This window comes from Elephas maximus, chromosome 23 (genome assembly GCF_024166365.1).
Source record: "Elephas maximus indicus isolate mEleMax1 chromosome 23, mEleMax1 primary haplotype, whole genome shotgun sequence".
NCBI lineage: Eukaryota > Metazoa > Chordata > Mammalia > Proboscidea > Elephantidae > Elephas > Elephas maximus.
Genome location: NC_064841.1, coordinates 1375234 through 1401983, shown reverse-complemented (window position 1 = coordinate 1401983; position 26750 = coordinate 1375234). Strand labels below are relative to the sequence as shown.

The window sequence follows — 26750 nt, the reverse complement described above, 5'->3', positions numbered from 1 at the left end:
AAGGAAATGTCCTCAGAGGTTGAGGAGATTGAAGATTTTGCTGATGACAGACTGAATTCCAGAGGGCTCAGTGGGGAGATTAGAGAGTCTGGGGAGAGGTAGCTGATTGGGTCAAGTTCTGGAAAACACAGTGCAGTATGCGACTAAAGAGACTGGGTACTAGGGGATGACCTGGGAGACTTGGACATCTAGGAGGTTATAAGCATACTGGAACTAGTTTTGATGGTCTTTTAGGGCCAAATGAGTAATTATTTCTAACTGGGGCTTCTTCTTGGAACCAGCCACTTCAGTAGCTTGCAGTGATGAGGCAAGTGGTGCGATCTCGGACAGTGTGGTGTCCCAGGAACAGAGTTCTGTGGGCCTTCTTTTTTTGAGAAGACTGGAAACAAGCGTTCTTATCAGGAATGCTCCAATCGCTGTGGCTGGCAGAGTGAGATTACAGTGTGTGTGCATGTGTGTATGTGTGTGTGTGCGTGAACTTGCCTGAGATTCGGGGGGGATGTGTGTGTGTGTACGTGCACCCAAGCACTTGGGGTACAGGGAAGAGAGACGGAGCAGTTGCCAGGACCTAAGAGACAATGGTTTCCGGATCACCCGACCCAGCACATGCTCATAGAGTCCCTGCCCAGCAACCAGCAAACATGTGATGCTGTTGACAGAGAAAACTGGGGGCAGTGTTGGTGGGTCCGTAGAGACGTAGCCCCACTCTGGGCAAATAACAGGAAGCATTGTCTTCGGTGATTAAAGGAAGTGCACAATTTGAGCAGCCGTATTGTGTTATTTGATCAAGGACGAAATTGTACTGTGTGTTTAAATGGTTATCCATCACAAGGTCCAGAGCTCTTAAAAGTGTGTTATCCCAATTTTGCTACCAATTGTCCTTGGGTATTGTTGTTCATAAATACACGGGGCCCATTTGTAAGATACTTTTTTCTTTTTCACAGGAAGAACTGAAAAGACTGCAGAACCCTTTAGAACAAGTTAATGATGGAAAATATTTACTTGAAAAGTAAGTAAAAATTACTAAAGGAAGTTACATCATTTGCAAGGTCGAGGAGCTTGCATAAAAAAACTGCCTGGCAAGGCAAACCTGAATAAGTGCATTTGACAGTTTCTCATGATGTCATCGTGGTCAGGGCACAGAAATGTGGTAATTTGACATATAGTTAGATAACTTTATAGCCAGCTGAAAGATGATACAAACTGTACTGATTAACAGAGTAATATGACCCTTGGAAGATGTCTCTGGTGGTGTGTCTGAGGGCTTGAAACTTAACACTGCCCTACAGTGACGTTTATAGAAAAAAAAAAATTTTTTTTTTAGAAGGCAGGCATAAAAGTTGAAAAAAGCACAAGGTTAACACTAAGAATGAACGTTCAAAATAACACTGCAGAATTGAACAAAACTGAGGAAAGGAAGGAAGAAAGAGAGGGAGGGAGAGAGGGAGGACAGAAGGAAGAGAAAGGAGGGAAAGAGCGAGGAAAGAAAAAGGAGGCAAGAAAGATGAAATTGAACAGGGACAAAAGTAAAGCCTTGCATTTAGGTTTTTAAAAATTGTACGATTAGAACGTGTGAGAGAGACACTGATTTCTGCCTGTGGATAAAAGCCTTTGAGTTCTATTTGACTTTAACGTGAGCCCGTGATGGGTATATGGCTTCTAAACCTATTAGCACAATATTAAACTGATTAATAGACACGAACTGTCGAGATAAGGGAAGAACAACTATCATTTATTGAGCACTTACAACCCACTTTGTGCTATTGAATGCTTCACAGACATTGTCCCATTGAATTCTGTTTATGTCCTTTTAATTCAGGCATTATTGTTTCCATTCTGCAGATGAGGAAAGAGGCTCAGAGAGGTTTCAGTAACTTGCCCAAGTATTGGCACAATGGTTAAGAGCTCAGCTGCTAACCAAAATGTCGGCAGTTTGAATCCAGCAGCTGCTCCTTGGAAACCCTGTGGGGTAGTTCTACTCTGTCCTATGTGGTCGCTATGAGTCAGAATCGACTCGCCGGCAAAGGGTTTGAGTGGTGAGGAAGGGAATCAAATCCAGGTTTGGATGGCTCCAAAGCCCCTACTCTCAACCATTGCTGAGACCCGACGTACTCTGGACTGTTTACACCTACGTTACTGTCATGCTTGGCTCTGGGCACCACATTTTAAAAAGTACGCTGATGTCCCTGAGAGCACCGGAGGAAGCCAGGTAGGACTGGGGGGATTCTGGAACCAGGGAAACTGCTGCAAAAAGCTGGGGACGCGTGGCTTGGAGAAAAGTAAAAGCTCAAAGGAGACTTAACAGCTATCCTTAAACATCTGAAAGAATTTTCCTATAAAAGAGGCTAAATTGCCCTTCGTGCTCCAGAAAACAGAACAAGGGTATTGAGTTGGATTTATGGAGAAACAGATTTGTGGCTCAGAAAAAGGGTAACTTTTGTAAAAATGCAGCTGCCTAATGACAGAATGAACTTCTTTGTTAAGTAGTGAGTTTATAGACCCTGGAAGTGCTCAAGAAGAGTGTAAATGACCATCCAAGATGCTGTTGAAAACATTCCTGAAAATAGAAAACCTTGGGTTTGATTCTTCTCTCTGCCTTTTCTTACCTTTGTAAGCCTAGAAAAATTATTTAACCACCCTGAGTCCTAGTTTCCTTGTCTTTGAAATGAGGATGACTGTATTGAACTGGCAGTCTTGTTGAGAGCATGAGGCACCCCGTGGCCACAAGGTGCCTTTATATTGACCCCCTTCCCTTTCTGTCTGGGTGGCTGTTTGGTTTATTTCGTCTCTATGATCCTAAGAATGCACCATATCACATTGAAGGGAAGCTTCAGCCCTTTGAGCAAAACAAGTTTTTGGGTTATCTATGGATTTAATTATGATGTTGACAAAGAATATTGGATATACCATGAACTGCCAGAAGAACCAACAAATCTGTCTTGGAAGAAGTACAGCCAGAGTGCTCCTTAGAGGCAAGAATGGAGAGACTTTGTCTCACGTACTTTGGACATGTTATCAGGAGGGATCAGTCCCTGGAGAAGGACATCATGCTTGGTAAAGTAGAGGGTCAGCAAAAAAGAGGAAGACCCTTGAAGAGATGGATTGACACAGTGGCTGCAACAATGGGCTCAAACATAGCAATGATTGTGGGGATGGTGCAGGACTGGACAGTGTTCTGTTGTACCTAGGGTTGCTATGTGTCGGAACCGACTCAGTGGCACCTAACAACAACCTAACAACATGGATTTATTTTATCCTTGTTATGTCTGTTCTTATTACTATGAATAGATAAGAATAAAATAGTTCTCTTTCCCTTCTTCTTCTTGCTACCACCATCATTACCTGTATGAAAACAACAAAAGGGCTTTGGGTTGAAATTAGAAAGAGGCTTTTTCCCCTATGGACATAAGTGTTGTAATGACCTTAGGTCTGGATCTCTGCTCTTCACTCTGGCTGCAGGTTGGACTCACCTGGGGAGCTTAAAAAATGCCCTGGTTTCAGCCCCACACCAAGCAAATTGAACCTGAATCTCTGGGGGTGAGGCCCTGGAGTCAGTGTTTGTTAAAAAGCTTCTGTTATGAGATTCTGTGGTAGAGGTAGGACTGAGAACCAGCGGTCTAGATGCATTTTAGGCTCCTTTCTGTTGTTCACTAATCTCGTGTGGCTTAATTCTCTGAACATACGCTTTCTCTGTGACGTTCAGCCCATTTATTTATTAAACTTCGCTAGGCTGGGTTTTCATTATTGATTTTAATGTAGAAAATGAACTCCAAAGTTTTCCTGCTAATTGACCGCGAGTCTATCTTAAACCTCTCAGTAACACCAACACGTATCCTTCCCAGCTGTCTGTGCTCAGGAAGGCGTCTGAAGATTGATGGCACGTACGTGGGTTTCCACAGTCCCCCTTTCTACTCGTTATCCAGAGGGCTGGGAAAACTAAAAGCTTTTGAAAATGGCCAGTCTGTTTTGTGTGCTCATTTTTTCCAGTCATGTTGAGGAGTTCCAGGGGTGGGAATTGCGGTCTCTGCTCAGAGCATATGGGCCAGTGGGGTGATCTCTCCTTTCCTGTTTGTTCAGGACAGAGAGAAATCAGCAGAGGCTGTCCGCCAGCCCTAACAACTGTGCCCATTTGCCTGGAATTCTGGGGATTTTCCTGGCACCTTGAGGCAGGGCTGTGACCTTGAAAGCTGTCACATTTGATTGAAAAATCGATGTAGTTTGGGTGAGCACATCAGACATTTCATTACAGCTGGTAGCTGACTCAGGTCCTGATGTAAATCACCCCGGCGGCTTGAAGTGACTCTAACTTAAGTGACAGTGGTGTCGTAGAAGCTGATCGGTTATTCCCCCTCTTGGAACATTACGTTGATTCTGAAAGCTCAACGGGGTCTTGTGGTGGACAGTCAGGGTGCGGGGAGGGGACTGTTTGAAGGAGCAGTGGGTGCGTTTGTGTGCTGCACTCAGTCGGTGGAGTTTGGCCTGTGTCCGTAAACAGAACAGCAGTTGGTAAGGCCATTCATTAGGAGGATGCTTGTGGCGCTCATTACTGATAGTCGTTTGTTAACTTAGGTGAGACCTTAGGCTGGCTGCCATTCTTTGGAAATATTGACTCAGGCTGAGTCTCTGGTAGGAAATGTGTGATTGCAAGCCATGAATTCTACTGAGGCATCATTACTTTGTCACTCATGGGCAAGTGTTGATGGAACAAACAAAAGTTACCCTGTTTAAACCAACAGGTATTTGTAATTTGTCGTTTATTGACTGAAAGTGTGTAAGTTATAATCCATATTAGCAAATTGGTTGACATTGTAACATTGTCTTCTCCTTATGAAAAGCTCACTTCGTCTTTGGTCGCCGCACTATTACTGCCACCCCTTGTATCTCTGTTACCCAATCTGCTAATTCGTGATTAAGGAGGTTAGTTAATGAAATCTCCAAACATCCTTGTTATAAACCAAACCAAGCCAAACCCACTGCTATCGAGTCAACTCTGACTCATGGAGACCCTGTAGGACAGAGAAGAGCTGCCCCATAGGGTTTCCAAGGCTGGAAACCTTTACAGAAGCTGACTACATCTTTCTCCCCCAGGCTGGCTGGTGGGTTCAAACCGCTGACCTTTTGTCTGGCAGCTGAGTGCTTAACCACTGTGCCACCAGGGCTACTTCTGTGAGAGGCAGTGGTGATTTAGTAGAATTTTTACCTCCCGTGTGGGAGAGCCAGGTTCGATTCCCACCCAGTGCACCTCATGAGCAGCCGCCACCGTCTGTTGGTGGAGGCTTGCATGTTGCTATGACGCCTGTCAGGTTTCAGTGGAACTTCCAGACTAAGACAGACTAGGAAGAAAGGCCTGGCAATCTACTTCTAAAAATCAGCCAGTGAAAATCCTATGGATCACAATGGACCAATCCACAACTAACCATGAGGTGGTGCAGGACCAGGCAGTGTTTCGTGCTATTGTGTACGGGGTCGCTGTGTGCCGGGGCCACCTCCACGACAGCTAGCAAAAACAATCTCTGTAAGAACATGGAATTATAAGAATAAGGCTTTTTCTGTCTAACTACCCTGGGTTGGCTCCTTCTGGGTCTTCCCTTTAATAACATCCATCACATTTTTGATAACTTGTTTACTATGTGCGTATCCTCCTAAACCATAAGACCATGAATACTAGAACCATGTCTAGCATCTTCACCATGTACCCCCATGCCTTTCATCACCTGGCACATACCAAACCAAACCCATTGCCATCGAGTTGATTCTGACTCATAGCGACCCTACAGCACAGAGTAGAACTGCCCCATAGAGTTTCCGAGGAGCACCTGTTGGATGTGAACTGCCAACCTTTCGGTTAGCAGCCGTAGCACTTAACTACTATGCCACCAGGGTTTCCATCTGGCACGTAGAAGACACATATTTGTAGAACAAAAGAATAATGATGAACAGATAATAGACCCTGAAGTACCAAAGGCACGGAGGAAACGAGTATTTTCCTTGCCCATCAACGTTCAGGCTGGACGTTCACAAAGCTATCTTGGACTGATGGCACCACCTAGAGGCCATGTAGAGATTTATCTCATCTACCATCTTTTCCCCCCCAAACCAAAAACTCAAACCCATTGGTTGAGTGGATTCTGACTCAAAACAACCAGTAGGACAGAGTAGAACTGCTTCATAGGGTTTCTAAAAAGTGGCTGGTGAATTCGGACTGCGACCTTTTGGTTAGCAAGGTTCACCATAGCTCTTAGCCACTGCACCACCAGGGCTCCAATCTTTTCCCCATCACCTGGTTATTCCTTTCTAAAGAGAAGGAGAAAAGTACAGTTGTTATCCTAATGATATTTCTAGCGCAATTAAAAAAAATGCTTTTCATTTTCTTGGCTATGGCCACAAATACTAGCCCTTATCACTAGCCTCCTAAGCAGGTTTCCCTCCCTCTCCTTGCTCACAGTCGTCCCCATCCATCCTGACACGTCCCATTCGTCATATTTTCCTGCCTGAAAATGCTTTATGTTTCCCTGTAGCAATGTTTTCCACACTGCAGATTCACTGACGGTTTGTAAATCAGTTTGGTGGGTCACCACTGATCTTTTAAAAAAGATGAAATATAATAAAAAATATCAGAGAATCTCGTGTAGGTGGGGAAATAATGTTTTTTGAAAACTTTCTTTTAGTTTTATATACATACACACACACACACAGACTTCTTACGTGTACTGGTTTGGGACACAAAATGTATTACCTACTCTAGGACCTGTCACAAATTGAAAACTGCGGTCAGTAGGAATAAGTCTAATAAGTTTGATATTAAAAAATTTCCCAGCAGTGCCTTCAGTGGGGTCTCTCTTTCTACCGTGGGTTGAATAAATGACTTAATCTCTCTGAACCTCAGATTCCTCAGCTGTACAATGGGGGAAATAATGCCTAATTGATGGAGACTATTGTGAAAAATTTTTTGTTTGTTTTTACTACTAAGTGAGATAATAAATGAGATAATAAATGTAAAATGTCTATGATGGTATTTTGTACATATTGTGTACAAGAACTATTAGTTTTCTGACTTTGACAATCTTATTTTCTATTATTCTTCTATTTCAATCCTCACTTATCCTAAATGCTGTCCTTATTGTCTAAAATAGCCTTTGAATTTTCTCACCTCCACTCCTTTGTTCTACTGTCTTGTATTACCTTTCATATCTCAACTTACTGATTCCTGCCCGTTCTTCAGAAGCCAGCCCAAGTGCCACCTTCTCCACAAAGTCTTCCTAGACCACTGCAGCACCCAGCGATATCCTTATAAGTTCATTAGGAGCAGTGACTTCATGTCTGTAGCCCTTTGCCTTTCTCCAGGACATAAATCCATGCCCTTTTCATGGTGGGGAATCTGAAAATGCTTACAGACTGAAAGGAGGAAGGAAGCAATGGCACCATTGGGAACAAATAAGCTCCTCTCTACCACTTATTCCCCATGAGTCAGTCAGTTTGTTGTACTGTTGGGGCTTGCGTGTTGCTGTGATGCTGGGAGCTATGTCACTAGTGTTCATACCAGCAGGGTCACCCATGGTGGTCAGGTTTCAGCTGAGCTTCCAGACTAAGATAGACTATGAAGAAGGACCTGGCAGTCTACATCTGAAAAAATAAAATAAGCCAGTGAAAAACTTATGAATAGCAGTGGAACATTGTCTGCTATAGTGCCAAAAAATGAATCCATCAGGTTGGAAGGCACTGAAAAAACGACTGGGAAAGAGTTGCCACGTCAAAGTAGAGTCAGTCTTAATGGCCTGGATAGAGTCAAGATTTTGGGACCTTCGTTTGCTGATGTGGCATGTCTGAAAATGAAAATAAACAACTGCAAACATCAATTAATAATAGGAAGGTGGAACGTACAAAGTACGAATCCAGGAAAATTGGAAATCATAAAAAAAAAAAAAAGGAATGCATAGGTATTGGTATCCTAGGCGTAACTGAGCTGAAGTGGCCTGGTATTGGTCATTTTGAATCAGATAATCATAGTCTACTATGCTGAAAATAACAAATTGAAGAAGAATGGTGTTGCTTTCATAGTCAAACAGAACATTTCAAGATCCATCCTGAAGTATAACGCTGTCAGTGATAGGATAATATCCATACACCTACAAGGAAAACCAGTTAATACCACTATTATTCAAATTTACACATCAACCACTAAGGCCAAAGATGAAGAAATTGAAGCTTTTTATTGACTTCTACAGTCTGAAATTGATCAAACATGCAATCCAAATGTGTTGATAATTACCGGTGATTGGAATGTGAAAGTTGGAAACAAAGAAGAAGGATCTGTAGTTGGAAAATATGGCCTTGGTGATAGAAATGTTACAGGAGATTGCATGATAGAATGTTGCAAGACCAACAACTTCTTCGTTGCAAATACCTTTTTTCAACAACATAAATGGTGACTACACACGGGGACTTCACCAAATGGAATGCACAGGAATCAAATCAACTACATTTGTGGAAAGAGACGATGGAAAAGCTCAATATCATCAATTAGAACAAGGCCAGGGGCCGACTGTGGAACAGACTATCAATTGCTCCTATGCAAGTTCAAGTTGAAGCTGAAGAAAACTAGAGCAAGTCCATGAGAGCCTTGAGGATATCCCACCTGAATTTAGAGACCGTCTCAAGAATAGAGGAGACACACTGAACACTAATGACGGAAGACCAGATGAGTTGTGGGATGACATCAAGGACATCATAAATGAAGAAAACAAAAGGTCATTGAAAAGACAGGAAAGAAAGAAAAGACCAAAATGAATGTCAGGAGAGATTCCGAAACTTGCTGTTAGACATAGAGTAGCTAAAGCAAATGGAAGAAATGATGAAGTAAAAGAGCTCAACAGAAGATTTCAAAAGGAGGCTCGAGAAGATAAAGTATTATAATGACGTGTCAAAGACCTGGAGCTAGGAAACCAAAAGGGAAGAACATGCTTGGCATTTCTCAAGCTGAAATATAACGGAAGAAGAAGTTCAAGCCTCAAGTTGCAATATTGAAGGATTCTATAATTGCCCACCACTTTGTCATCTGACGTTGTTTCCCCATGTGTTGTAACTCTGTCACTATGATGTTAATGAGATGAATTAGCGGCAGTTATATTGATGAAATCTACAAGATTAGATAGTGTTTTAAGTCAATCTCTTTTGAGATATAAAAGAGAAAAATGAGCAGAAGGACATGGTTGATCTGATACCACCAAGAAAGCAGTGCCGGAAGCAGAGCGTGTTGTTTGGATCTGAGGTTCCTGGGTGGAGAAGCTCCTAGGCCAAGGGAAGATCTATGACATGGACCTTCCTCCAGAGCTGACAGAGTAAGCCTTCCCCTGGAGCTGACGCCCTGAATTTGGATTTACATAGCCAACTAGACTGTGTGAGAGTAAATTTTTCTTTGTCAAAGCCACCAATTTGTGGTATTTCTGTTACAGCAGCACTAGATGACTAAGACACCAATGGAGATGTTTCAACAAATGGATGCAGGGCTGGAAGTGCTCACTCATCTATGCCAAGAAATTTGGAAGACAGCTAACTGGCCAACTGACTGGACGAGATCCGTGTTTATGCCTAGTTCAAGAAAAGGTGATCCAACAGAATGAGGAATTATGGAACAATATCACTAATCTCACACACAAGAAAAATTTTGCAGAAGATCATTCAAAAGTGGTTGCAGCATAGAACTGCCAGAAATTCAAGCCAAACTCAGAAGGGGATGTGAAACAAGGGATATCATTGCTGATGTCAGATGGATCTGGATGCAAGCAGAGAATACCAGAAAGATGCTTACTTGTGTTTTATTGACTATGCAAAGGCATTCGACTGTGTGGATCATAACAAATTATGGATAGCATTGTGAAGAATGGGAATCCCAGAACACTTAACTGTGCTCATGAAGAACCTGTACATAGACCAAGAAGCAGTCGTTTGAACAGAATAAGTGAATATTTTGGGTTTAAGGTCAGGAGAGGTGTGTGTCAGCATTGTATCCTTTTTCCATATTTATTCGATCTATATGCTGAGCAAATCATCTGAGAAGCTGACCATATGAAGAACAAGGCAACAGAAGGCTTCAGGATTGGAGGAAGACTCATTAACAACCTGTGACGTGCAGATGACACAACCTTGCTTGCTGAAAGTGGAGGACTTGAATAACTCACTGATGAAGATCAAAGACTGCAGCCTTCAGTATGGATTATGCATCAACATAAAGAAAACAAAAATCTTCATAACAGGACCAAGAAGCAACATCATAATAAATGGAGAGAAGATTAAAGTTGTCAAGGATTTCATTTTACTTGGATCTACAATCACTGCCCATGGAAGCAGCAGTCAAGAAGCCAAACAACACATTGCATTGGGCAAAGCCGTTGCAAAAGACCTCTTTAAAATACTGAAAAGCGATGATGTCACTTTAAGGACTAATGAGCACCTGATCCAAGCCATGGTGTTTTCAATTGCCTCCTGTGCCTGCAAAAGCTGAACAATGAGTAAGGAAGACCGAAGAAGGATTGATGCCTTTGACTTATGGTGCTGGCAAAGAATATTGACTATGCCGTGGACTGCCAAAAGAAAGAACAAATTTGTCTTGAAAGAAGCACAGCCAAAATGTTCCTTAGAAACCAGGCTGGTGAGACTTCATCTCACATACCTTGGACATGTTATCAGGAGGGATCAGTCCCTGGAGAAGGACATCATGCTTCATAAAGCAGAGGGTCAGCGGAAAAGAGGAAGATCTTTAAGGAGATGGATTGACACAGTGGGTGCAACAAGGTGCTCAAGCCTAACAATGAGGGCGCAGAACTGGGCAGTGTTTCATTCTGTTGTATGTAGGGTCACTGTGAGTCAGAATCCGCTCAGTGGCACCTAACAACAACAACAACAACACATGCTCTCTGTCCTTGCCATGGCGTTTAGAACTCTCCTTATGCTCCCTCCCCTCCTCCCGAAATGTTTAAATGTTCCGATTTCCTGTTTTCTTAAAGGATACTATTTTCATTCCTTAGGTATGATTGTTGAGTGGAAGAGATCAAAAGGGCAGCAGATAAAAAGCAAAAGAACGTTTTCTTCTATGGTATCGTGATTTAGCCGACCCTGATCTTTAGGAACGTTTAAGACTCTGTTAATAAATTAAAATGAACAAAATTGAATATGTATCTGCTGTTTAAAATAAATAGCAATTAGCAGGTATTGACAGTTTTCTGGATTGAGCTATATTGAGACGTTATTTCTTTTTCTAGCCAGCAGCTGGCCATGGATGCAGAGAATAATATTGAAAACTGTCGCCTCAACCCACAGCCCTTGGAATCAAAGGTGAAAACGTAAGTTACGCCCCAGTTTGCCTCAAGACATCATTCTGCAGCTCTTGTTTTATGAACTCTGAACTTCTCTGTAATTTTTGAGCATCTGTTTATTTCACATTCCGTGTTACACATTAATTCCTCCCTGTTCTGGGCACTGAGGAGCCCTGGTGGCGCAGTGGTTAAAGCACTCAGCTGCTAACCAAAAGGTCGGCAGTTCAAACCCCTCAGCTGCTCCGTGGGAAAAAGATGTGGCAGTCAGCTTTCGTAAAGATCACAGCCTTGGAAACCCTGTGGGGCAGCTCTACTCTGTCCTATAGGGTTGCAACGAGTTGGAATTGACTTGATGGCAACAAATTTCGGAGTTTTCTAGCCCTTGTGGCAGAGTGGTTAAAAGCTCGGCTGCTAACCAAAAGATGGGCAGTTGGAATCCACCAGCTGCTCCCTGGATACCCTATGGGGCAGTTCTACTTTGTCCTATAGGGTCACTGTGAGTTGGAATTGACTAGATGGCAACGGGTTTCCGCTTAGGCAGTAAGGAAGCTGCCTTGGACAGACAGCACCATCTACTGGACAGCACGGGGAATTATTTGGTTGTCATCACTTCGGTTTTTCCCCCTCAGGTGAAAACTGCGGCTCCTCAAATTCCAATAATTCATGTTAGCATGGGTGGAGTCCCGGTGGCCCAGTGGTTAAGAACTCGCCTGCTAACAAAAGGTGGGCAGTTTGAATCCACTAGCCCCTCCTTGGAAACACTATGGGGCGGTTCTACTCCGTCCTGTAGGGTCACTATGAGTCGGAATCTACTGGACAGCAACATGTTCTCTTTTTATTTTTTTTCATTTTAGCAGCTCGATTTGCACCTCAGACTACCTCCTTGTTATGCACACATCCTTTTTCACCGTCTTCCGTCTTCCTGTTTCCATCCCAGCTCTTGTCCACTTATCTGGAAAACAATCTCTTTATCTCTTTCCATCCTTTTCTTTCTAATCTCTTTACAAGACCAAATGTGAGCCCCCTTCCACCAATATAAATATTGACTGCATAAAAGTAATGCTGACGACACCTCAATATTGAGAAGAATGAAACCGTGAAGACCTAAAGCGGGGTAGGCTGTTACAGAGCACGATATCAACCCTCTGAACCCGTTCTCACTAGGGAAGGGGTGTGTGAGAATCACCTTGGAAGTAATTGGAAACTGCAGGTGCCTGCTGTCTGCGCCCCCTTCCAGTTCTGGTTTTCCTTCCCTGCAGGGATGCACACAGAACTGTCAGTGAGTGTGTATACAGTCTCACACACATATGCACACGCACACACACGTACACATGCACACGCGCACATGCACGTGCACTCACACATGTGCACACATGTACAATGCATGGATGCACACACACGTACACATGTATGGACACGCACGCACCCCGCACACATGTACACACGCACGCACACACGTACACGTGCATGGACGCGCACATGTACACACATGCATACACGTACACATGCATGCGCCCTGCACACATGTACACACATGCATACGCATGCACACACGCACACACATGCACACATGTACGCACACATGCACGCACACACGTACACATGAATGGACGCACACATGCGCATGCACACACACATGCACCCTGCACACACGTACACACACATATGCACACATGCACACACGCATGGACACACACATGTGCATGTGCAGATGCATGCACCCTGCACACACGTACACACACATGCACACGGACACACAACATACACATGCACACGTGTACACACACGCACACACATGCACACATGTGCACACGTACACATGCATGGACGCACACACGCACATGCACATACGCACACACCCCGCATACACGTACACACAAACGTGCACACACGTACACATGCATGGACACACACACATACACATGTACACACATGCACACGTACACACACAGGTGCACACATGTACACATGCACAGACGCACACATATGCACATACACACGCACGCAGCCTGCACACGTACACACACGCACACATACACATGCGCAGACACACGTACACATGCACATGCATGCACACACATGCACACACGTACACATGCACTCACATACACACATGCACATGCACACACATGCACACACACATGCACACACGCACATGTGTACACATGCACACACAGTGCACACACGTGCACATGCACGCACACACGTGCACACGTACACACGCACACTCACACACACATGCACACACGTGCACACACATGCACGCTCACAGACATGTGCACACACGTACACATGCATGGACGCATGCAGACACATGCACATGCACACACGCACGCAGCCTCTACACACGCACACACACACACGCACACATACACATGCACACACGTGCACACACGTACACATGCACACACGTGCACACGTACATGCACACTCACACACATACACATGCACACGCATGCACACGTACGCACGCTCACGTACACATGCACATGCATGCACACACGTGCACACACACACACACGCACACACACACAAGCTCAACAGTCCGGGAAGCATGTACAGGAGAATCAAACGTGTCTGACTTTGGCTGGTATCACTGATCATTTAAAAAAAAAAAAAAAGCTCAATAAAATACTTTCTAAGAAAAAAGTCACCCAGAAGAAGGGACCCCGAGGTGCACAACTTTGAAGAATGATAAGCCATTGCCGGATTTAGGAATTGAAACAGAAATGACCCAGAAAAGTAATATTCTGCTGAACAAATGCAAATATTAATACACACCCGTAAAGTCTGTGCTAACCTGGTTATCAGTAACAGGGTCTCCTCCGAGGTGGTCACAGGGCTCCCTCTCAAGGTAAAGCCGGGTGTGGTTCAGGAAGGAGCTCAGTCCCCTGCCAGGAGGCTCTGTGTCACAATACGAAATGAATCATGCATCCAGCTGTGAAATTGCTTCACGTAGCAAGCACTGTGCCAGCCTCACCACACGAGCTTTAGTTTGCAAACGTAGGCCGCTTCATCCTCAGGGATTTCTCATTAAGATAAGGTTCTAGTAAATGGAAAAGTACTGGGAGGGAAAGTTGGTGTCCCTCTCTAATTTTCTTAGTTTTCATCATCTTCAGCATGCAGAGGGCCAAGAGCCAGTGGGGGGGCAGGCAGGCAAAGATATTCTGTGCACCTGAGATAGGCCAGCTCAGAGAATCGGGAATTTTATGATTGGCTGTGTAGCTGGTTTGTTGAGGGAGTCTCAGCTCAGTCAAGTGCAGACAGAACGGTTGTATCTTTTCTAATAAGCCTGAACCCAATTTTCACTCACTGGTGGGGGGCAAGGGAGAAAAAACTTAATCCTGCTCAGTAATGGAATTTGCATTCCATTGGGAATTTAGTCCAGTTCAGTGAGTTTTATCTAATTTGTTTATTAAATCCTTAACCCTCATGATAAGTTGGACATCCCTGCCACACACACGTTAGACCTTTCCTACAGCTGTGGAGCCTGCTCCCTCCACCTCCTCTTTCTTCCTGCTCTTTGGACATGTCATCAGGCCCTGGAGAAAGACATCATGCTTGGAAAAGTAGAGGGTCGGTGAAAAAGAGGAAGGCCCTCGACAAGATGGATTGACTCAGTGGCTACAACAATGGGCTCAAACATAACAGTGATTGTGAGGCTGGCCCAGGACTGGGCAGTGTTTCATTCTGTTGTACAGAGGGTTGCTATGAGTTGGAATCTACATGAGGGGACCTAAGAGCAACATCTGTGCAGCCTGCTGCCTTCACTTCCTCTTTCTACCCTTTCTTCCTGCTCTCCTTCCTCCGCTCCTCCTCTATGGGGGTCACTGCGCCCTCCCCATGTGCTGAAAACCAAGGCTGCCCCAAGTTTCCTGATGATGGCGGACATTTGTGGTCCCACACAGTGGTTTAAAATAGCTCAGGGGGCTCGAAGCCTGGGGGGAGGGTCGTTAGGACTCCCCGGAGCCCCCTCCCATTGGACTTGTGCCCCTTGCTCTGCTCTGACTGGGCTATGCTCTGTGACTCACCTAGCAGTGCCTACCCTGGTCGACCCTGTTGTCCTCAGCAGGGAGGGTTTGAAGATACTGTCCCTGCTCCCGACCCCCCTCTCCGAGGGAGATTCTTTACCCTATAGAGCCCTGGGTATAAAAGACAGGCCACTGTCCCAGGCGTGGGGTCCCCCTCAGCCTTCACAGGCTTCTCTTAGTGTCTCCTGACTTCTGTTGGTGGGAACCAGCTGAACACCTGTCTTTCCCTAGAGGTAGAGAGAAGTGGGGGCTACAACACTATAAAAGTTGCTCACCTGAAGCTCTTGTCTTCCCACTAGGCGGGAGGAGAGGTTGCAGTGCAGCCCATCCCTACAAGTCCTGAGGTAGAACAGCAGGTACCTGAACAGGCCAATCTCTGAACTTAAAAGATGAGGCAAGAGGGGAACCTGTGTAAATCTCTCGTGGACACCTGAGTTAGTGGGAAGCCCAGGATGGAGGTGAGATGGGGCAGGAACCTGCCTCAGTTGGTTCCTCACACTCAGGACGACATGACAAGAAGAGACATTGACGATAAGTGTGAACCATGTGTGGCCACGGAAGGGAGCAGAGGATTGTGGGTAGAGCCTGGCTCTGTGGAGAACGTGTGTGGGCTGGGAGTTAGAGGAAACATCCAAGGGAACGGTACCTGCTCATGAAGACAACTGTGAGAACGTAATTTTGAGTTTTAAACTCAGAGGATCAGAAGACCATGACAAAAGGGCAAAAGCAATCAAGACTGCACACCTATTAATGAAAAGTCATTTTGGAGAGGTGAAAGGCAAGTTCTCTGAAGATCAAGCAAAGACAAACCTCTGAAGTCAGGAAATTCAGAGAAAGCACCAAAGTGAAGACTTTTAGCCTGACTCTAGGAATAAAGCCTGATGTATTCTTAGCAACCAAGACTGGAACAGGGTCTGGGGAGGAAGGTCAACACCAAAGCATGAGGCCTGACTGTGAAGGAATAGAACAGGTCCCAGGTCACCGCAAAGCTCTGCCCTTCACTCCAGGGTCATGCTGTGCGTGCTGTAGTCAGATCTAAAACGGATCTGTTTAAGTCTGTTCCTGAGATGTATGCAATCCCTTTCTTTATTTTAACAATGTATTTATTTTGCGATAGAACGACATGGAGATGTATTAAATTCAAACCATTTTGTAGAAGTCTGTTAAATATTCAATTGGCCTTTTCATTTTGTGTTAATGTATTTGATTTTGTGAAGGAACAATATTTAGATTCTATAAGGGGGGGGGGGTACGTAAGAATGGAGGAAGGGAGGCAGGGGAGAGAGAAAAAGGAAATAGTCCCCAAAGGAATTCGAAAGATATTTCTCAATCGCAGGTTGTTGACGAGGCTTCCTCCAATCCTGATGCCCCATTCTTCTTCATAGAGTCCTTCTCGGATTATTTGCTCAGCATACAGGTTGAATAAATGTGGTCGAGGTAGACACCAAATAATGGAAACAGGATATAGCAGTTAGGACAGCTTTTAGCTGCACATAAAAAAATCAACTCACAGAAGCTTTAACAAATAGGGGTTCATCTTCCTCCTGTAAGTAGAAGTCAGGAAGTGAGTGGTTGCTGAGTTTGGTTCAAGAGCCCCAAATAGGTCAAGCCCATGTCTTTGTGATTCTTTTGGCCTCTTCCCTATACTTGTTGTTTATAGGATGCCATATAGCTGCTGGTGCTCCAGCCATCACATCTATGTTCAAGTTAGGAAAGAGGAGGAAGGAGGAACTGCAGCTGTGTTAAAAGAAAAACTTCCCTGCAGCCAACTTCCCTTAGGTTTCACTAGTCAGAACTGGGCCATTTGCCTCCACCCCGCACCCCACCGCTGTAATAACAGGGAGGTGGGAAATCCAGGAACAGGACTCACATGATAGGACTGTTCTATTTTAAAGGTTTCTTCTTTATTTTTTGTACCTACAGATAATCTTGGCTTCCTAATTGAAGTATGAGACCGCAGCATTACGTTGCTGGAGCATATGCTGTCTGTACGAATCATATGACCTTTAGTGACATTCTGTTTTACACTGTTAGCATGTAGGCCTTGCCTCCCCATTAAACTTGCAGAAGGACAATGTGTGCCACCTCCAGCCCTGGCCTTTCTAGCGGGGCCAGGTCTCCATTTTTCTGGCTTCCTAAGGCCACATGTGAACTGTTCTACTTATCCACTTACTGTACCCCAAGCCCAACCCAACATCTTGCTCCCTTTCCCATTTCTGCCTTGTGTTGAACTGTGAGGACGAAGCTCACTGTAATGGGGGCAGGAGTCCCGAGTGTTGGTCTGTCTGTTAGTTGTCATCTTGATTCCTGACACTTGACCAGGACTCTTTTGATTGCAAGTGGTAAAAACTCAATTTAAACTAACTGAAGTATAAGAAGGGATTACATTGGATCACCTGAGAGAATCACCCAGGGGCAGATGTGCTTCAACCACAGCCAGACCCAGGTGGTCAAAGAAGGTCACCGGGCATTTCTTCCTTCTGCGTGGTTGCTTCCTGGGCTCTCCCAACACGTGGCAAAGCTTACATCCTACCTGCTGAAAATCTCCAGGTAGAAGAGAGGGCCTCTTCCTTGTAGTCTCAGTAAGTTCTCCCAGGCCCTTTCTCATTGGCTTGTCTTGAGCCATGTGCACATATCTGAACCAATCACTGTCCTCTATTTGGTCTGCCTTGGTACACCGGCCACCCTTTACCATCAATGGGTTAGGATTGATCCTATCCAAAGGGCATGGACTGAGATTTGGTGGACTGTGAACAAAAAGGGGTGTTAGAGCAGAAAAAAGATATTAACACAGGGCAGGCCAACCCGACCACCATGATACTAACACTGTCTTCCTCAGAGCCCACATGTGGGAGGGATCAAGTGGGAGACTAAGCCCTGAAAGAGCTGTCTGTGTACTAAAAAAAATAAAAACTAGCTACCACTTTTCTAAGATGTCCAGACTTGATGTGCCCTCTTTGATGGTATCCTCTCTTTTGACCACTCCCAATTTGGCCTACTTGGGCTACAACGTATTTTGAAAACTTTTAAATTATTGACTAACATTTAAAAACTAGTAACCTTCACATAAAAACCCAGATTTCTGGCTTTTCTTGAAAAGTGCAAAGGTCTGGAAACAATCACCTGTGCCAAGATGGAGTTCTCCCTCACGAGGGCAGTGTTGGCTGGTCTGCCCCCAGCCTGGCCCTGGAGGATCTGAGACCCTTTTCCCATCTTCACAGCCTCACACCCTATCTGCTCCTCCCTGGGACCCTCCTGCCTCTTGCCTTGAGTCCTCACCTCCATGTCTTTGCCCAAAGCTATTCTTCTACCTTCTTCCTTTCTGTTTGAATCCCATCTATCCTTCAAGGCTTAACCAAAGTGCTGGAGCTCTTTCAAACCTTCCCTAAGCATGCCAGCTCTCAGAGAACTTGTCAAGGCACTTGGGACCTTCCAGAAACCTTTTAACAAGTTCTGCCACTTGAGGGCATGCACCTAAAGTTTGTAAAACTGCCCATTAAAGCTAAAAAATACGTGACATCTTCAAGACGATAAAAAAGTAGAACGTGTTGACAACCCGTAGAATATCCACAAGTTTATACAATGTTTGGTATTCTGTGCATGCAAGGGCGTCCATGGGGAACTAGGACTGCAGGACTGCGGCTGTGTGTGCAAAAGGGGTGGGGAGATCGCTCAGATGGGAAGAGACAGGGAAGGAGGGAGGGAGAGGGAGAAGGAGGACAGAGCAGGAAGCCGCGCCATCCCTGAGAGGGGAGAAGAGAAACAGAAATTGACCAGAAGCACTGAAGACTGTATTATCACTCTTGAAGTTGTCCCCTATACTTTATTTATAATTCAGAACATAAAAAAAAGAGCACATTAAATGTGCCCTCCTACTGCAACTACCCTAAAGAATTGCGTTAATACCATTGCTTAATTTTGACAATAAAAATCTTAAAGTACTGGGTGCTTAGTTAGGGTTTACGCCCCAGCCTTAGAGACCTGTAAGTAGGAACTGCGGTAAGTCTACAATAAACCCCCCTGCTGTGGAGTTGATTCCGACTCTGGGCGACCCCATAGGGTTTCCAGGGCTCTAAATCTCTATGGAAGCTGACTGCCACGTCTTTCTCCCACAGAGCAAGTGGTGGTTTCAAACCACCGACCTTTTGGTTAGCGTTCGATCACTGTAACCACTGCGTCACACGGGCTCCTTAAATCTACAGTAAGAAGGCTGAAATAGAATTCCTCAGACCGCAGGACAGAGTCGGTTCTACATCTTGGTTTAATTTCCTCTTACAGTAAAACAGCATTTGGAGATGGTATTCCCAACCCACTGCTGTCCAGTCGATTCTGACTCATAGCGACCCCATAGGGTGTCCAAAGCCGTAAGTCTCTACGGAAGCATCCTGGCGTGTCTTTCCCCCTCGGAGTTGCTGGTGGTTTCCAACCGTCAACCTTTCGGTTCGCAGTCCAGCGCCTTAACCACTGCGCCTCCAGTGCTGCCTGGAGATGGTATTCAGAGAGCTTAATACTAGAACAGTTTAACCTCCTGAGGTCACATTGTCAGCGTGGTGAAAGGAGAATAAATAGTGTGATGTACGCGTCTCTGATACAACGACTAATAACAGCATGGCTCCACCACTGAGAAATGCAATGTAGCAACTTAGGCTGATGGCCTAATATGACATTTTAGAAATACACTGTAGCAGTTTAGGGTGATGCCCTAATACTACATGACTGGCCTGTCAATTACAGCCCTGACACTAGTTTAAAGACACTGTCCCGATTGTGATGCAGGTGTCAAAAGTGTAATTACGAATACCAAGTAGAACATAGGAAACATATAGGTTGTAACATACAGTATTAAGTTTGAAAAGGAATAAGACATAGTGTAATATGCATTCAACTAGGTAAAATTGTTTTTTTATATGTGGGCAAAGGCTATAAGGTAAAAATTCAAAAATAAAATATGTCTGATATTAAGGAAGCAAGTGGGCTAATAAGTGATTTTTAATTTCAAAGTTATATAATATTGTCATATTCTCTTGTCTTCTTGCAAGAAAATAAATTGTCTCAGATTTAAGGAAAACTGATACGTCCGTAGTGCTAGGAGGGAGAACAAACAAACAAAAAAAAACCATTGTCATAGAGTAAAACTGTCCCATAAGGTTTCCAAGGAACGACTGGTGGATTCGAACTGCCAACCTTTGGTTAGTAACCAGAGCTCTTAATCACTGCACCACCAGGGCTCCAGCAATCCTATTTAAAAAAAAAAAAAAAACCCAAACCCGTTGCCCTCAGGTCAATTCTGACTCATAGCAACCCTATAGGATAGAGTAGAACTGCCCCATAGGGTCTTCTGAGAAATGGCTAGTGGATTCAAACTCTTGACCTTTTGGTTAGCAGCCGAGCTCTTAACCACTGCACCACCAGGGCTCCAGAACCCTGTAGGGGTGCTTACTTGTAAACTCACCTTTGCAAGCCTCGGACCCCTCAGTTTTGCCCAACCTTGTTTGGTTCTTCAAAGGTGTCACACCGCCCCCTAGTGTTCCATCTATGGCCACTACTTTGTCTTTCTAAATTTTCTGAAAATTCCAGGCTGTTAGAAAAAAGAAAGAAAAGAAAAAAAAGGACAGTATAAAATACTTCAACTTTGTTTAAACTTATAAATGTTCTATGAGTTGTCGATATTTTCCACTTTTTAATTTTTTTGAAGATGTCACACGTTTTCTTTAGCTCTTGATGGGCAGACTTTAGGTTCCCTCAGGTGACAGAACTTCTTAGCAGGGTTGTGAGAGACCCCACGTGCCTCAGACAATGTGGAAATCACAAACAGCTTCCAAAAGTTCATCACTGTCGAATAAAATGGACCCAGGAAGAAGCGGCAGTGACTACCAAGCTTGGTACTTCAAACATTTTTAAATAAGAAAAAAAAAAAAAGGAAGGAAAGAAGGAAGAAAGAAAGAATTTTGAGCAAGCATTGAGTATTAAAACAGCCACCTAGCCTAAGGAAGCGGAGTCAGACCCTGCTTTTGTGGGGCTTTTTCTTTGAGTGTATATAATTTGGAAGGGCCTCTTTAAAAGTCAGGTGCTGTGGTGGTGAGATGGTTAAAAGCTTGGCTGCTAACCGAAAGGTCGGCGGTTTGATTCCACCAGCCGCTCCTTAGAAACCCTATGGGGGCAGTTCTACTTTGTCCTATAGGGTTGCTATGAGTCAGACTGGACAGCAACAGGCTTTTTTTTTTTTTCTTTAAAAATAAAGCCTAAAAGATATCTTACTTTTTGCAAATTTTACCCAAACCATGAAGAGCCCCTCGCGGGGCCTTGGGAGAGGCCTCTGACCTCCAAGGAAGGGCCCTCAAGCGTTAAGTTTTGTAGCTTTATGGTAAATTGGGCTGTGACCCAAAGGTATTGTTTTACTGTAGCTTCTGGACTTTTCCTTTAGGATTATAATCACCGACCCTTAATATATTAGGGAAAACACACAGATTCCAAAATGTGGTAGCATTTTTGTGTTCTTTGTATGTTCTGACTACTGCAAATTGATGGTCTCAGATCATTTTGGTCAGTTCGTTCATACAGAAACAACTTTGATGCCTACGTTTATGTGGGAGAATTACAGAAGGTTAGAAGCTTCCAGAAGTCTAGAGGCGATAATAATGGAATTAATGCAACTGTTTTAAACTCTTAAAAGGCAGAGCCCTGACACTGATGTGCAGGCCCGGCTAAGCCCCACGAGAAATTAGATTGTATCCACTGGCTGCCTGTGACAACCTAAAACGAGGTTAGAAGCTAGTCTGTGGAAAACATCGCTTAACTTTCACAAAGAAGAGGTTTCCATTATCCTAAGAAGATGACTTTTTCTATACAAATCACAGGAAATAAAGAGCTTCTTTGGGAGAAATTACAAGTAACCACCTAATCACGTGTTACTTTAATTCTCTAGTGTTTAACATTGTCAGAAATTTTGTCTCCTCTATTCATTTCTTTATAAAACCCGTTGCCGTCAAGTCGGTTCTGACTCATAGCAACCCTATAGGAAACGGAGTAGAACTGCCCCGTGGTGTTTCCAAGGAGCAGCTAGTGCATTTGAACTGCCGACCTTTTGGTTAGCAGCCAAGCTCTTAACCACTGTGACCCCAGGGCTCCATTCATGTGTGTGTGTGTATATATATTGCATGTTTCCTTCCACTGTATGTAAAATCCATGGCTGCTGGACTCTTGCCTGTCTTGTCCCTCTCAAAGGCCACGCAGACTATGCACTGCATAGCATCATGGGACGCCCTTCACCTGGAGGTCTATGCAGATGGCGCCCCCTGGAGGTCTCTGCAGATGGTGCCCCCTGGAGTGGTCTGTGGAGATGGTACCGCCTGGAGTGGTCTATGGAGGTGGCACCCCCTGGAGTGGTCTATGTAGATGGCGCCCCCTGGAGTGGCCTCTGCAGATGGCACCCCCCGGAGTGGTCTATGTAGATGGCGCCCCCTGGAGTGGCCTCTGCAGATGGCACCCCCTGGAGTGGTCTATGTAGATGGCGCCCCCTGGAGGTCTATGCAGATGGCGCCCCCTGGAGTGGTCTATGTAGATGGCGCCCCCTGGAGTGGCCTCTGCAGATGGCACCCCCTAGAGTGGTCTCTGGAGATGGCGCCCCCTGGAGTGGTCTATGTAGATGGCGCCCCCTGGAGTGGTCTATGTAGATGGCGCCCCCTGGAGGTCTCTGCAGATGGCGCCCCCTGGAGTGGTCTATGTAGATGGAGCCCCCTGGAGTGGCCTCTGCAGATGGCACCCCCTGGAGTGGTCTATGTAGATGGTGCCCCCTGGAGGTCTATGCAGATGGCGCCCCCTGGTGTGGTCTATGCAGATGGCGCCCCCTAGAGTGGCCTCTGCAGATGGCACCCCCTGGAGTGGTCTATGTAGATGGCGCCCCCTGGAGTGGTCTATGTAGATGGTGCCCCCTGGAGGTCTATGCAGATGGCGCCCCCTGGTGTGGTCTATGTAGATGGTGCCCCCTGGAGTGGTCTATGTAGATGGTGCCCCCTGGAGGTCTATGCAGATGGCGCCCCCTGGTGTGGTCTATGTAGATGGCGCCCCCTGGAGTGGTCTATGTAGATGGCGCCCCCTGGAGTGGCCTCTGCAGATGGCACCCCCTGGAGTGGTCTATGTAGATGGTGCCCCCTGGAGTGGTCTATGTAGATGGCGCCCCCTGGAGTGGCCTCTGCAGATGGCGCCCCCTGGAGTGGTCTATGTAGATGGCGCCCCCTGGAGGTCTCTGCAGATGGCGCCCCCTGGAGTGGTCTATGTAGATGGCGCCCCCTGGAGTGGCCTCTGCAGATGGCACCCCCTGGAGTGGTCTATGTAGATGGCACCCCCTAGAGTGGTCTCTGCAGATGGCGCCCCCTGGAGTGGTCTATGTAGATGGCGCCCCCTGGAGTGGCCTCTGCAGATGGCACCCCCTGGAGTGGTCTATGTAGATGGCGCCCCCTGGAGTGGTCTATGTAGATGGCGCCCCCTGGAGGTCTCTGCAGATGGCGCCCCCTGGAGTGGTCTATGTAGATGGCGCCCCCTGGAGGTCTATGCAGATGGCGCCCCCTGGTGTGGTCTATGCAGATGGCGCCCCCTAGAGTGGTCTCTGCAGATGGCACCCCCTGGAGTGGTCTATGGAGGTGGCACCCCCTAGAGTGGTCTCTGCAGATGGCGCCCCTTGGAGTGGTCTATGGAGGTGGCACCCCCTGGAGTGGTCTCTGCAGATGGCACCCCTTGGAGTGGTCTATGGAGGTGGCACCCCCTGGAGTGGTCTATGTAGATGGCGGCCCCTGGAGTGGCCTCTGCAGATGGCACCCCCTGGAGTGGTCTATGTAGATGGCACCCCCTAGAGTGGTCTCTGCCGATGGCGCCCCCTGGAGTGGTCTATGTAGATGGCGCCCCCTGGAGTGGCCTCTGCAGATGGCACCCCCTGGAGTGGTCTATGTAGATGGCGCCCCCTGGAGGTCTCTGCAGATGGCGCCCCCTGGAGTGGTCTATGTAGATGGCGCCCCCTGGAGTGGCCTCTGCAGATGGCACCCCCTGGAGTGGTCTATGTAGATGGCGCCCCCTGGAGTGGTCTATGTAGATGGTGCCCCCTGGAGGTCTATGCAGATGGCGCCCCCTGGAGTGGTCTATGTAGATGGCGCCCCCTGGAGTGGCCTCTGCAGATGGCACCCCCTGGAGTGGTCTATGTAGATGGCACCCCCTAGAGTGGTCTCTGCAGATGGCACCCCCTGGAGTGGTCTATGTAGATGGAGCCCCCTGGAGTGGCCTCTGCAGATGGCACCCCCTGGAGTGGTCTATGTAGATGGCGCCCCCTGGAGTGGTCTATGTAGATGGTGCCCCCTGGAGGTCTATGCAGATGGCGCCCCCTGGTGTGGTCTATGCAGATGGCGCCCCCTAGAGTGGTCTCTGCCGATGGCACCCCCTGGAGTGGTCTATGGAGGTGGCACCCCCTAGAGTGGTCTCTGCAGATGGCGCCCCTTGGAGTGGTCTATGCAGATGGCGCCCCTTGGAGTGGTCTATGGAGGTGGCACCCCCTGGAGTGGTCTCTGCAGATGGCACCCCTTGGAGTGGTCTATGGAGGTGGCACCCCCTGGAGTGGTCTATGTAGATGGCGCCCCCTGGAGTGGCCTCTGCAGATGGCACCCCCTGGAGTGGTCTATGTAGATGGCACCCCCTAGAGTGGTCTCTGCCGATGGCGCCCCCTGGAGTGGTCTATGTAGATGGCGCCCCCTGGAGTGGCCTCTGCAGATGGCACCCCCTGGAGTGGTCTATGTAGATGGCGCCCCCTGGAGGTCTCTGCAGATGGCGCCCCCTGGAGTGGTCTATGTAGATGGCACCCCCTAGAGTGGTCTCTGCAGATGGCGCCCCCTGGAGTGGTCTATGTAGATGGAGCCCCCTGGAGTGGCCTCTGCAGATGGCACCCCCTGGAGTGGTCTATGTAGATGGCGCCCCCTGGAGTGGTCTATGTAGATGGTGCCCCCTGGAGGTCTATGCAGATGGCGCCCCCTGGTGTGGTCTATGCAGATGGCGCCCCCTAGAGTGGTCTCTGCCGATGGCACCCCCTGGAGTGGTCTATGGAGGTGGCACCCCCTAGAGTGGTCTCTGCAGATGGCGCCCCTTGGAGTGGTCTATGCAGATGATATCCCCTGAAGTGGTCTCTGCAGATGGCGCCCCTTGGAGTGGTCTATGGAGGTGGCACCCCCTGGAGTGGTCTCTGCAGATGGCGCCCCTTGGAGTGGTCTATGCAGATGATATCCCCTGAAGTGGTCTCTGCAGATGGCGCCCCTTGGAGTGGTCTATGGAGGTGGCACCCCCTGGAGTGGTCTATGTAGATGGCGCCCCCTGAAGTGGTCTCTGCAGATGGCGCCCCTTGGAGTGGTCTATGGAGGTGGCACCCCCTGGAGTGGTCTATGTAGATGGCGCCCCCTGGAGTGGTCTCTGCAGATGGCACCCCCTGGAGTGGTCTATGGAGGTGGCACCCCCTGGAGTGGTCTCTGCAGATGGCGCCCCTTAGAGTGGTCTATGCAGATGATATCCCGTGAAGTGGTCTCTGCAGATGGCGCCCCTTGGAGTGGTCTATGGAGGTCGCACCCCCTGGAGTGGTCTATGCAGATGGCGCCCCTTGGAGTGGTCTATGGAGATGGTACCGCCTGGAGTGGTCTGTGTAGGTGGCGCCCCCTGGAGTGGTCTATGCAGATGGCAACCCCTGGAGTAGAGCATCTCAGGAGCCCTGTCCAGAGTCTGTAGCTGGCCCTGGTGCAGAGCAGTCCCGCCACAACCATATACTGCGTCAGTGAATAAATTCACATGTCAGCCTATTTATCATTCTCATTGGAAACATAGGATGAGAAACTGGGAGATTTTTATGTCCCATAAATCGAAGTGCCTTTAAATGTGCAAACTAGTTTGACTTTGACTGATGACTTTTTCCGACTAATTCGACTCTTCTAGACTGATTTAGCCCAGTCAAGACCGTGAAAGTCAAACCAGTGAAACAGAGAGACAGTCTCAGGGGCCGACACGGTCCGGGTCTTCCGATTACCTGTGCCACCTCCTATGTAGTACGCTTCCCTGTCTCCAGAGCTGATTCTTCCGGACCCCTTGGGTTTCTTGGGAGTGACTGTGTGTGCTGGTTTTTTTTTTTGCAGCATCCAGCGTGCCTGGCGGGAGTACCTGCAGCGGCAGGACCCCCTGGGGAAGCGGAGCCCATCCCCACCCTCCGTGTCCTCAGAAAAGCTGAGCAGCTCTGTCAGCATGAACACCTTCTCCGACGGCAGCACACCCGTGAGTCCCGCATTTCCTTTGCTTGGCTTGACTCGCCCTCAGCTGACCACCGGGGCTTGACTCGCCCTCAGGTGACCACCGGGGCTTGACTCGCCCTCAGGTGACCACCGGGGCTTGA

The 26750-nt window shown here is 46.9% G+C and overlaps 1 protein-coding gene across 1 annotated transcript; it reads left to right on the top strand.

The window, feature by feature from the left end:
• Positions 1-302: 302 nt before the first annotated feature.
• On the top strand, positions 303-26750 carry IQCJ (IQ motif containing J). Its single transcript, XM_049867088.1, has 5 exons — positions 303-329; positions 945-1009; positions 11259-11339; positions 26497-26632; positions 26733-26750. The coding sequence occupies exons 1-5, from the start codon at positions 303-305 to the stop codon at positions 26748-26750; spliced, it is 327 nt and encodes a 108-aa protein (XP_049723045.1).